The following is a 13,239-nucleotide window of genomic DNA, read 5'->3' as shown; positions in this document are numbered from 1 at the left end:
CAAACATAAACTTACTTGGAGCTCTAAGTACCCATTCTAATGGGTAAAATCTTACTTCAGATATCTGGGTGTACTAATCCCCAAAAATCCAGCCAAGCTTTACACTCTTATTTATTATTATTTTTGCTCAAGCTATTGGCTCCATGAAAAAAGATTTTGAAGTGTGGGCTTCCCTCACTCTCTCTCCTTTATGGGTCCTTGATCAAAATAGTCACATTCCCTATACTTCTGTTCCTGCTTCAAACCCTTTACAATTCTTGTACCTCAGCATGACCTGAAACTAATTATTTGTCCATTTAGGAATTTTATTTGGAGAAGTAAATATACGGTGGCTAGTCGCAGAATTCTGCAACAGACGACCAAAAATGGAGGTTTCAATTTACCAGATGTGGTCCTATATAATCAAGCAGCACTATTGCATATTTTAAAAAAACTGGATACATGGCACCTTTTTCTATACACATTTATTAGTAGATTTTTCACTATATCCTCCTTGGAATCCTATAGCTATATTACACACCCATAGGAAGCTTCTGCTGGAGGAGGTCCACAATAATCCCTTGTTATTTTCCCAATGGCAACTATGGCACTTCTTACGGAAAGTGGAATTGCTTAATGCTCATACCAAACTTTTTCTCCCACTAGAGGGTAACGGAGAATTTGCCCCTGGGCTTTTCTTTCCTATAATTGCGGATTGGGTTAGCAGAGGTCTCACCTCAGTACAGACGTTGATTAATCCTTATACCCATTTGGCCTACTCTTTTGCAGAACTAAAAAGGAGATTTCCTTTTATGGCACCCAGTATCTTTTTGTTGATTCAAACGCGAGTCTATGCTGCAAAAATAGCCAGACTTTAACCGCACATGATTTAACCCCTTAGATACAATGCTATTGTCCCCTCCCTTTACTTCCAAAGCCATCTCCAAACTCTATGATTTCTTGCGAACTGATTTAGATTATTCGACAACGAACATGGGTATGGCGAAATGGCAGAAACATTTCCCCAATCTGCCGATTGTAAAGATCTTACAATTGTATAGGGTATCCTGGAAAGTGATACCTGCGACTCAGTACAGGGAAATGTTTTTTCGTCTTTTCCAAAAGAATTCTATTTCCCCCAATCAGGCCCATCTTATGGGATTCTCTGATAGAGATAACTGTTTTAAATGTGGAGCCCCTGCTGCAACTCTTTTTCATAATCTGTGGCAATGTCCGTGTATTAAGCGTTTCTGAGGCGAAGTTATATGCTATATCTGTAATAAACTGCTAACTTATGTCCCATATACCCCTGAATGGGCGATTTTCAGTATGGTGGAGAGTACATGTTCTCGTTTTTCCAAAGGGAGCAAAACAGCTCTATTACTTGCAGCAGTAGCCAAGAAAACTATACTCCATTGCTGGTTGGAAATTAATCCCCAACACTGCATCTTTGTCTAGCTAAATTGCAAGAATTATTTAGGATGGAATAGGTTGAAACTTCCATACATAAAGAATCAAAAACACAGTTTTTCTTTGAAACCTGGGAAAGCTTTATTGGCACACCTAACACACCTACAAAAATAAAGTTATACAATTGTTTCCTTCACACCACCTGGTATTTGGGTAGAGAAATGGAAAATAATCCTCCCATAGATGTCAAGTTAACCCTGTTCTGTGGGTCTATCGTGTTTGATGTTAATAGTTTGTTTAAAATTTATTGTGTATTGTTACCAATGTACTGTTAATTGTTATTTAAAGTGTTTCTGTACAGAAACCGTTATTCCAATTTGTATGGACCATTAACTATTGTTAAACCTCAATTAAAAAAATATTTAAAAAAAATATATATAAAAAAAGACAAACCCTGGTCTAACCAAAACTTATTCAGTTGGGTGTGATGTGGATCAGTTGAATTGCTTTCCACATTGTTACTCCTCTGCAAGAATAAGCAGGGGAACTTTTTCCTGTCATTGTCTTTACTTTGTATAGAAAGGAGTATTTCTCACAGTTAAATCCTTCATTAGGCTTTACAACTTGTTATTCTGCTGCAACACTGACAAAGCATTTTTTCAGTGATATTCTAGCATTTATTTGATGTTTGCACCACACGAGGTAAAAAGTTAGAGGAAACAACTACAGCAGTGTTCCCCCAGAGGTTATTAGGGGTTCCCTTGAGCAAGGAGAAATGTGTTCCTTTCAGGTCAGATCAACGGACACCAATGATCTTATTGGCTCTCTGTATTGATGACATTCTTATCACTGATCCCCACACTAAAGTACTGTGCGTTGTGTATATAGTAATTATAGAAGGGGTTCCCTGAAAGTTATTTCAAGGGTTCCCCATGTTAAAAAGGTCAACAAATGCTGTACTAGAGGATCCTGGTCCATTTCCTTTCTGATGCTGAAAAAAACTGGCACGTTTAGAAACCTTTACCACCCAGTGGCAGAGATGCTGCATGTGACGGATTACTGCAATGCCAAATAACATTACACAAACCCCTAAACATTCTGTAGCCTTCCCATTGACTGCTATGAGCGGACGTGTGCCCAGCTCTAAACCATGACTTCTTGGAGGTTATATTGCTAATATAAATGCTGCCTTGGACAGTAAGGGCAAGTTCTTCAGCAGGCACAGTAACACTTTACCAATGGAGACATTTTGCTTCTGGCTTCTCACCCCTACCCCACTTCACCTTGAGATTTGGGAAGCCATAGGGAGATTTACCTCCATTACCTTCCAGTCATAGTTGACATCAATTTCAGGTGGACGGACTGATGAATGAAGCTTTTTAGTGCCATTTTCAGGATTTACACTGCGGTCCTAACCTCTCCTACTTCAGTGAATGCGAGTGGTTGGGAACAGTTTTCTGCAGCCATGGTGCCATTCTGAAAAGCGATGTTTTTGTTTGATTTGGAAACTGCTGCAACTACAGCTACATGCAAATATGTTGCCATCAGTGCAGTTTTCAGCAGAAAACAGATTACTGTGCACCCAAGAGCTGTCAGCTGTGTGGTTTCACACAATGAATCTGAAAGTGTCTTTGGTATTGCTGGGATTTGTATGACATTTTTTTGTATTTGGCTTTCAGGTAGTGACTTAGTTGGGTCTATGGCCCATGAAGGAATGGCTGCTTCCATTATTAGTGTATTGCTTCCTGACTTCACTTTGAGCCTTTGACTTTGTGAACCAATGATGTTTCTGACTTGAAAATTGAGTAGTAAATATCTGTCCATCTGACATAGCCCATAGAGGTTGGTGAAGGTCATTAGGATCATCAGATATGCCTGGCAGTGTTGGCTGCAGATTTATTTCAGTAAGCCGTCGTTTCATCTCAGGTCTGATTGCTCTGCAGTCTCTACAGCAACTTTGTTCACATACACTTAAGGAATAGTTGTGTGGCATTTTTCAGGGTGAATTTCCTAGAGGTGACAACAGTGGCCCATGTCTGCTAAAATGGCCACCTGTAGTCACCTCCAGAGTGACAAAGCTGCAAGAAGCAAAATTGGAAGACAGGGACAGAACATTGTTGCTCTATATTGGGAAGTCAACAGGGGGACCTTCCTGGCAGGATCACCTTGCATGTAGGAAGAATAAAAATATTGAAAAGTGCCTAAAGCAGAATTAAGGTTTTGCTTTGAACTTCAGTGACCAGTCAGGTCGTTATTGCAGAAAAGGAGAGGCAATATCCCTTTCTGTAATAAAACATTAATATACAACTTATTTAGAAAAAAACTCCCTGCCAGTATCCTGGCAGCCCTTGATTGAACCTGTGCATGGGTTACGTTATCCCAGCCAGGACAATCAAAATGGCCAAAGATAAACGCCGGGTAAATGATTGGGTGAAGATGGCGGTGTCCACGCTGGAGTGAAGACAGGAACTAAAAAAAAAAATGAGATCAGGCAGTAAGGTTATTTTATTGCAGAAAGGACATCACCGATCCGGTTAGTTTTTACATCTAGTTCTCCTTTAGGTTAACCCCTCTGCTGTGAATGTATGAATTTTGATATGCACACAAAACAAATCATTATTACATATATACCTATAAGACGCGGGCCGAGATAAATAGATGGAACAAATCACCACAAAGACAAAGAACTGCGGCCTCGACTTCAATCTTTTAAGTAGTGTTTTTATTGCATATTTTTATAGTTATATATACACCATCATAAAAACTTTTTTTTTTTTGTTTGTTGTTTCTACTACTAAACATTCTCATTCCTACTAACTAAATTCACTATTGGCTCTAAAGTTTCTCGACAGACTCAACACATTTACAATCTTTTTTGGAGATTGCTTAAAAGAAAAACAAAAGTTTAAAAAATGCACATCATACAGAACACGTTCTCATTACATCAGCACTGATCATAGAAGTCTCACATTGGCACCATGAGAACAAATTTAGTGACAAAGGAATCAAAGACGTGACTGTGTATTGCCAATGGCACCATGTGGGTACAAGTGGAATGAAAGTGTTCAAAGGAACCTCGATAGTAGTTAAAAAAAAAAAAAAAAAAATATTTTGCTTTAATATATTATTGCAAAACACAAAACCCTCTTTATTTTTACTTGTGATAACAAAGAGGCACTTTAGAAAAGAACTGTAATACAGAGGCAGGTGCAGTCCTGTGGCAAGGTAGATGTATCAGACACTGATCGATAACGTTAGGTTTGGTATAAATAAATAAGGAAAATTACTCTTTGGCAGAGAATCCAGCTCAGACCTTGATGAAAGTGTACTGGTGAGGAGGTATTGACCCACAACAACCCATTAGAATTCATCTGTGCAATGCAAAACACCAGCGTGGCAGCCACATTTTTTTTTTCTTGTTTGCTCGTGTTTTCATAAAGAAGCCCAATAGGTTATTCAATAAAGAAAAGGACAATATGAAAAAGTAAAGCAACCTATAACAATCAATCATATGCAGCCTTCTGTGTATGCAGAAAACCTGGTTGCCCATGACACTAGTTCACCGAGCATTAAATTTGGACCACTTAAAGACAGAGGCTGTGGTAGTCTTCTGGCTTCAATACGAGTCACTGACCTGGGCCAAGTCGGAGGCTTTTAAAGTACTGAAGGGCAGCTTTGCATCCTTACAAAAAGGACAGCAATAGCACCTTCATTTCTTTCTGTCCAGACTGATATATGTATTTAATGATTGAAAAAGCCTGGAGCTGCTGACCACAGCAACTGTATCCCTGTTTGAGCTTACCGATTGGCCAACAGTTTTGCAAGGCAAAGTTTACTTTAAGGTGGCCTCACCAGCAGAAGATACTATTTGCCTACACTCTCCCCACGAAGGCTCCAATGATGGTCCGTTCAGCCACTTGGAACCAAACAAAAGAAATCTTTTACCTGTATGTGTCATGTGATTATCCTTCTTCCCAACTTGGGGGCTGTTTAGGTACACAGTGTGTACAGTGCTTGTTGTCTAAATGACTGTCCTGGCGGATCCACAGACGATGAACGATCGTAATGAAAGTGAAGGGGAGGGAGCACAGTGGGGTGCTGCTCCATCATTCTTCCCTCTCCATAGTGCAGAACGGTGCTGTAGGTACAGTGCTCGTTCATGCATTGTGCAGTTGTTGGTCATTGGAAAGATCATGAAAGATCCTTTCCAATGACAATCATTGCAGATGTGTTTTTGCTTCCTGCTCATAATCTCCCCTCTCCATGAAATAGAACAGCGTTGTGTGTATAGCGCTCATTTGTTCATCTGTCACTGGAAACAATCACGAAAGATCGTTTCTAGCAACAGTCACCTGACCTCTGTACGAGGCTTTATCTCCTAGTGATGGAACACGGGACAAAGGAAAGTGAAGTATATGGAGCTGCTGGTGCCGCCTTTCAAGTTGCTTTGCCTTGCACAGCCAAACCATAGTCTCACTTTTTCTTTGTAAATCAGTCTACGCAGATACCAAAAACATTTGTTCCACCTGGAGTTTTGATTTCACAGCTTCTCCGAAGCACAAAATAAAAATATGTGCAAGTGACAATATACAAAATGAGGAAAAAACATGCAGACCTTTACAAAGGGGGAAAAAAGAAGGTGCATTGTGAAGGGAAAACAGTGTACAGTCCATATATACAAAATTAAAGCAATATGAAAGCAAATCTCCTGACTATGGTACAGTGCCAGTAAGAGCTTTTATAAGACACAATTGCAGCAAGTAATAAATACATGCAGGTATGTAGATGTATTCTACCTCCAAATCCATTTTTCCAAACATTTATCCTGTGATATAGCTACGTCACTGATTTTGGAATTCAGGAAATGTGTTTACCAAAGATGTGGAAAGTTTGTGCAAACTGTAGGAGATGTCTATAGAAATTATTAAAAAATACCAGTGAAAGCACCAGACATGACCCAGTAAGGAATTTATCCATTCAGGAACCCCGAACACTTTCAGAATAAAGCCTATGAAGTAACAAAGGTTACAGATTTCCTTTATGTTTTGTTAAAGAGGGAGTTAAAGCATTTGTCAGGTTTTTCCTGCTGTACCCATATTGGGGAAGATTTACTTGAACATTCTGTTGTAGTTGCAATGTGTTAAAGGAGAGAAAAAGAGGAGGTTTAATGGTTAATTATGTATTTACAACAATTAGATTCATACATAATTACAAAGACCATTTAATAAAGTATGTATGAATCTAATTGTTGTAAATACATATTTAACCTATTTAGCCACTAAACCCCGTCTCTTTCTCTCTCCTTTAACGTGTTATTACTCAATGAGAAAGGGTACCCTATTCGTTTCATATTGTAGTTGCAGTTACTGAGACAAGAAAATTAAGGGAAATATCCCCAATGGGGACAAAACCTAAATTTCTAACGGTTCTCGTGGTCTGCTGTATTAAAAAAGTTCTACTAAAAACTGAGGCATATTCAGTAATCGCCACCCCCAGTAGTAAAGCACAGAAGACCTAATATAGGGAGAGAAAAACAGTAGCGAGATGAGTTGGCATATAAAGATGTCTTTTCATGTTAATACATTGGCAGCCCAGACTTGTAAGGTACCAATACAGTAAAACAGAAAAAGGAACATGTATCATTTTTCCCTATGCAGTGCACCACAATGCACAGAAGTCACTTGAGGCGCATTGACTAAGTGCACTGGGGTGCCAATAAAAAAGAATGACACCACAATTCACTAATGTATTACCACAATGCACCCGAATAGATAAATGGGCCCTCTGGTGAGGGCAATTACAGGCTGACTAGCTGCTATGAGTATTGCACATTACACTATTAAGCCACAACTTTTTAGATTCAACCCTATGAGCTTCCACCCCCGAACCCACCTGTGATAAGCAAGTCAGTAATATTGTAACATTAGAATCCTTCAAGCGGGTAATCCTAGAGACCTAAATGTTGCACGTCGCCCCCTCCACAACAATCTGTCGCTCGATAGAGAAAATAAAACCGGGTACATAAATGTTAAAAGGCAATAAATAAAACATAAAACCATGCTAAAATATTGTTACAACATGCAAAATTGTTTTGGGGTTTGTGGTTCCTGAGTTACGCTGCGTCATCAGGATTGCTCCTATTGGGAAAGAGCTTCAGCAACATGTAAACAATAAACGTCATTTTAAAAAGTCAGTGAGTAAATAATATGTAATCACACTGAATGTGTTATTGACCTTTTCCTAAGAGGGGTTTATTAGATACAAATCTAGCAAGTGTCATATTAGTAACACATTAAAGGGTGACCATGTGGAATGTACAAATGCATCTCATTCTAATGAGGGTGCTTTATTTAAGGTGTCGTAAAGCTTTGTGCACAGTGTATATCAGCCATGTGATTTGTAATTTCCTTTACCCTACAGGACACATTCCTGCAGGTTGGAGCTACACAGGTGATAGTAAAATCCTGAGATTTAACACTTACTAGCAGAATACTACATATGTAAAGTGATGTACATGCTAGATAATCATGGTCCAAAAAAAATGTTTGTGATCTGCCTGGGTGAAAATCTAGTGTGTGTACAATGAGCCCTGATGTTGTTTAGGGGCCCACCATGGTGGATCACTAACCAACTGACCAAGGATGACTGCAGTAATTTTCTATGAGAGAGGGCACAGCAGGGTGCCTCATATTTGTCCCCCCTCTCCACAGAGCTGTGCAGCACTCATTTATTGTAGTGTTGCTAGAAACTATCTCAAAAATTTGTTTCCAGCGACAGAAATTTGAAGTGTGTACAATCACCGGAATTTGCTGATCGAACTGGGTTAACAAATAAATAAGAATTGCCCACGTAGCTCTAACCCTCGGTAAGGTGACTGCACTGTGCATTTGAAGCAGCCAATCTGATATGACTGACTGGCCACATGGCAAGTTATTAAAGTTCTCTGCGCAGCTCTAATAAATAAGTCTGACAACTTAACAAGGGAAACATAGAGGGTTCACAGCAATCAACCAGGAGCTGGCTTGAAGTGGAACTAAAGTTCCAGTTTAAAGCTTGTGGTCAGGTAGGGCTTAACTGCACAAGCAATATATATCCCTTCTGTAATGAGCATTCTTCCCAGGTTCCTAGTAGTTGCTGGGATAGAATAAACTCCTGTGCACCTGCCTAGAAGTTATGCCATCCTGGCCCGGCCAATTAATATGGCCAATGATTGCAACTAGGAAGAGAAGGAAGAAGACAATGGTGCCCTGTGATGGAACAGAGACAGGTGGGTATAAAGGGTTTAGTTCTGCTTTAAATGGGCACAAGAAAATAGCAACTAGAATGGAATTTGTTATTCTGGGCAGGACTTCACCTTCTACCTCCTTCCAGTCTGTGTACATTAGCTCCACAATAGTGGCTGCATTTACTTTATATGGGTCCCTCCCAATTGTTAAACTAATAAGCATAGAACACAACATTGCTTTAAAAATTATAGAGGTGTTCCCTTACAATATACAGTATAAACCCAGTTTTTAATGTCTGATAGAGGTGTTTACAGCTTTAAATCTCTGGCATATTGGGGTTGGTTGTATAAACATACGAGCAACAAGATGAGAGGTTTGTGAGCAGTGCTATGTATCTACCATATGTTAAATGTGTGGTACAGTCCGTCTAAATTGTGTACGATACAATGGACTACTAGTCCGGTATAAAAAAAAAACACCGTGGCACTACATGATGGTACACAGAATTTTTTTTCCCCAAATAAAAAATATTGCAACAATTTTGTTAACCTAACATTAAAGCACCCACTTACAGATTTGCAAAGGCAATTTTCACATATGTTTTATTTGCACTGTGTCCAGCAAAGCACCCGTTTAAAGTTAATCCAGCATTTGTATAGTGTGAACCGGGAAATTCGCAAGAACTTTGCTGTGCTTTTTAATCTAAATTTGAATCCCTACGTTTATTTACGATATACCCATATAAATAAATATAGTTTTATTTCACTTTCAATACCCCAGTGAAAGTGCATTTCACCTATGTTTAGTAGAGGCAGACATTTAAAAATTTTTTTTGTTTTTGTTTTTTTAGGAAAGCAGTTGAGACAATGGCTATCCACTGTCTGGTGACTATTGACATTGCTGAAAAAACAACTGTGAAATCATGACTTATGGGAGACCACCAATAAGGTTGATAATAACTAAATGTTGCCAGTGCATTCAGCACAATCGAGCAACATAATGTAGCCTATTCACTTTTTTTTTTGAGTCTGGTGACATCTTGGTGCCTGCCACTCAATGATTCACAGGAGCCACTGACATAACAGAGAATGCAACCTTGAAACTAATTAAATAATTTATTATGAAGCCAATCAGTGCACTAGATTTTTTATGTGGCATGATAACAGTAACAAATTCTGCAACTTTTATATTACGTAAGATTACAAAACCTCACCCTGTAATCAAATATACTTCCCTAATAAAATGCCTGCCTCTACTGGGAAGGGCACCGCTTTATTGGTTTGTGTCAATGGATTGTTTTTCAATGCTTCAAAGTTTTTTTTGGAATTCAATGACCAGTGCACTTTGATCTTCTTTAAACAAACAGAACCCATCAACACTGCCCCTATATCCAAATGTTTTATAAAAAAAAAAAGCAAAACGAACAAGCAAATTGTCTTGGAATGCACCTGTCTCATCTGGCAGGACATGGTTTGTGCTTTTGCACTTTAAGAAAAAAAAAAAGTTGATTAAAAAACAAAATCAGTTCTACACAGCGGGTATGTATACATGTGTCTGTACACATATATACATAATACTGCAATAATTCACACATTCAGTATGTGCAGGAAATCTTTCAAACTATATACATCTATGTGTGCAGTTGTATAAAATGTTTTAGGCCAATACATATGCACACACATTATTTTACATAAACTACATATGTACACATACAGTTTCCCCTCTGTTTCCAAGGCAGTGACACAGACAGTAATCGAAATCCCAAGAACAGGCTCCAGCAATTAGTTAATAATTCAGCTTTGTCACGGGCCTCTCCCGACTGCTGTCCGTTGTTTGGTTGGTAATGCGTTTGCGATTCCTTTTCAGTTTGGACAGGTCCTTGTCGAAGACCTCTCCTGATCGCAGAGCTGAGACAAGGTCATCAAACTCTCCTTCCTCTTCTCCGTTTTCCTTGGCTTTCCTGGCTTTGCGCTCTCGTTCACGCTGCTCTTTAAGCTGTAAAGAAAAAAAATTTTGCCATCAAGAAACTACTAAAAATATGAGAAAAAAAAGTAAAATATGAGCCTAATGATGGTTATAAGGAACATGCATGTCTAATCTACCTCCACCAGATAGACCTGAACCAAACTGTAATCTAATGTTGCAAAAACCTTTTAGAAATGTCCAAAAAGATCTTTTTACATTTCCTGAAGACTAATCCCTGTTATCAATTAGAAGGCAAAGCAGAATCTTAAAAAATGTATTACATCCTACCGAACCTGCATTTTCATACTATTTGTTATAATAGCTGATGGATCTCAATGCCGCTAAATCATTCCATTATGTTGGCTGCAACAAGGGAAAAGACACTTCAAAGCTTCCAGCGATGATTATCTAAAGATGTTCTGTTTATTGAACATCTGACATTTGTCTTGCAGGAACTCAAGCTCACTCAATCACGTTAATTAAACACATGAACTGACTGACAACCAACAAGTGGAGAATGAAGATTTAGTTTATTTTATGGAGGTGACTTCACTCCATAGCCCGCTTTCTGCTCATGTTCTCATCCGGCAATGCTCTGAGACAGACGATCCACTTCCAAGGATCTTGTCTCAAGTGCTTTAGCTGCAGATGTAAACGTGCGGCTCTTATATAGTCATGGAGTATTACTGGCCTTGTACGATTTACTACAGCTGAAATGTTATAAAGCCTTAAACAAGGGGCTTTTTTTATTTGCAGAAATGTTTTTTTGCATATTATCGCACAGCAAATTTACTAGTGTTAAGCATAGGATAGTGAATTTAACAGATTTAATCTATTATTTTTTATATTGCCCCTACAGGATCTTTAAATACTCAATAAGCCCAAAGGAAAAATGTAGATGTTCCTTGAGCAATTTGTGCCTCTCAGGTCACCTAAAGTGACACCAATGATCTTTTTGGCTATCCATAATGGTGACATTCTTCTCACTGGCCAGCAATGTACGAGACATTCTTTCCACTGATCATCATACTAATGTACTGTGAGCGGTGGATATAGTATTAATTGCAGGGGGTGCTGAAGGCCTGAACATTATTTCAAGGGTTCCCCAATGTTAAAAAGATCAAAAAAGGTTTTTCCAAGCAGCGCACTTGTGTTTGTAAGGAGACCTTTCATCTCCAGGATACTTCCCATAGTGATAAGCAAAACATGAATGCTCAAGGGAAGCACAGTGGACAACACAGAAGTGTGTTCAGACACAATGGGAAAGGGAAGAACAAGCAATGCTACTTTCTAGACAAGCCAATTCTTCACTTGAACCTGTTAACTGGTGCAGCTTTGCATTTTTTATTTTAATACTTTTCGGAACTATTCCTGCAAGGCCATTTCATATTGTAAAGCGGTCTACATACATATAAAAATTGAGTGAAAACAAGCACCTGCATTATGCACGCTGTGAAGATTACATGCACAATAATGGCCATTCCTTCTGAATGGTTCACTTTAAACACTGCCAGGAAATCCTTGTAATGGAGACATCACACCTGATTTAAAGAAAGTTAAACCACCTTGTGTAAGATTTCCTAACCTGTGCTTCCATACGTGTCCGCCGTTCCTCCTCTTCCTTCCTCTTCCTCATGTTCTCGTTTTCCTGCTTCGCTTCGGACAATGCCTGGAGAAACTGGTCGAAAATCCCAAAGAACTCGTCTGGCTGTATCTTATTAGTTTCCTCTCCAAAATGTTTGGCTGCCTTCACATACTAGAGGGATACAAGCAGGAAACATTTTTATTAACAAGGCCAAACATGGCTGCCAAGATCACAATAGGACCCATGTATCGAACATGTCTATAGCAACCAATCAAAATACGGCTGTTGTTTGAGTGCAGGTTACATATAAAAAAAAAATATTCCGACCAGAACTATGGGGGCTGAACTCGCCAAAGTCTAATCACTGCAAAAGGCTGCAAACATGCGTGTAAATTAAATACTTGGCCCATATATATTAGTTAACCTTTTATTTCATCTAACAAGTGACAGTAAAAGAAAGAGGCACGATTCTCCTACATAAAACAAAGTCTGCACCACAGGAGTCAAAGATCTTGCCCTCAGCGCTTTGATGTGGCTAGGATCCTTCTGTGGCCGCATGGCTCTTTATTAAAACCATATGTGTGCCTGGGGGATGTATTTGTGTTTTTATTTGACTTTAGAAAAAAAACATTTTTTTTTAAGCAAGGCGGAACAAAGTTATTTTTCTGAGCCTCTTTAATGAAAGTGGGCTATGCAGATGAGTCCAGCAAACGGACAAGAGAAACATTAATAAACAGTCTGTTAAAAAAATGGAAAATCATCAAATGTGTAATCATTCTTCAAAGTTTCATTAAAGCGGAATGGTGCCTGCTTTAAAACACATGAGTTCAATTCACAAGGCTAACACAACAGAATAAGGATCTTTATTTAAAAAATATACACAATGAGAACTGAAAATTACATTGAGATGACACGAACATCATGGGGTGAGTTGTACACTAAGAGCATACTGGAAAAGGATAGAATTTATACCATGTACACCACTTGCTGTGGCAGATTGATGATTGACACCAGGGACAGCTGTACACATGTCATTTTTGCCTGAGATGCGCATTACCTTTTGTCTCAGATGAA

General features: G+C 38.8%; 1 protein-coding gene across 3 annotated transcripts in view; it reads right to left on the bottom strand.

Moving 5' to 3' along the window:
* Positions 1-4,093: 4,093 nt before the first annotated feature.
* The window catches only part of DAAM1 (dishevelled associated activator of morphogenesis 1), a 114,871-nt gene continuing 105,725 nt past the window's right edge, over positions 4,094-13,239 (bottom strand). For all 3 annotated transcript variants that reach the window (XM_072428579.1, XM_072428578.1, XM_072428580.1), the window contains 2 exons: positions 12,166-12,336; positions 4,094-10,610 (listed from right to left, as the gene is read on the bottom strand). In XM_072428579.1, coding sequence (XP_072284680.1) covers positions 10,401-10,610; positions 12,166-12,336 — 381 coding nt within the window. In that variant the 3' untranslated portion in view covers positions 4,094-10,400. The remainder of the gene's footprint in view (positions 10,611-12,165; positions 12,337-13,239) is intronic.

Source organism: Pyxicephalus adspersus, chromosome 12 (assembly GCF_032062135.1).
Source record: "Pyxicephalus adspersus chromosome 12, UCB_Pads_2.0, whole genome shotgun sequence".
NCBI classification, from domain to species: domain Eukaryota; kingdom Metazoa; phylum Chordata; class Amphibia; order Anura; family Pyxicephalidae; genus Pyxicephalus; species Pyxicephalus adspersus.
This window is presented reverse-complemented; position numbering and strand designations above follow the sequence as displayed.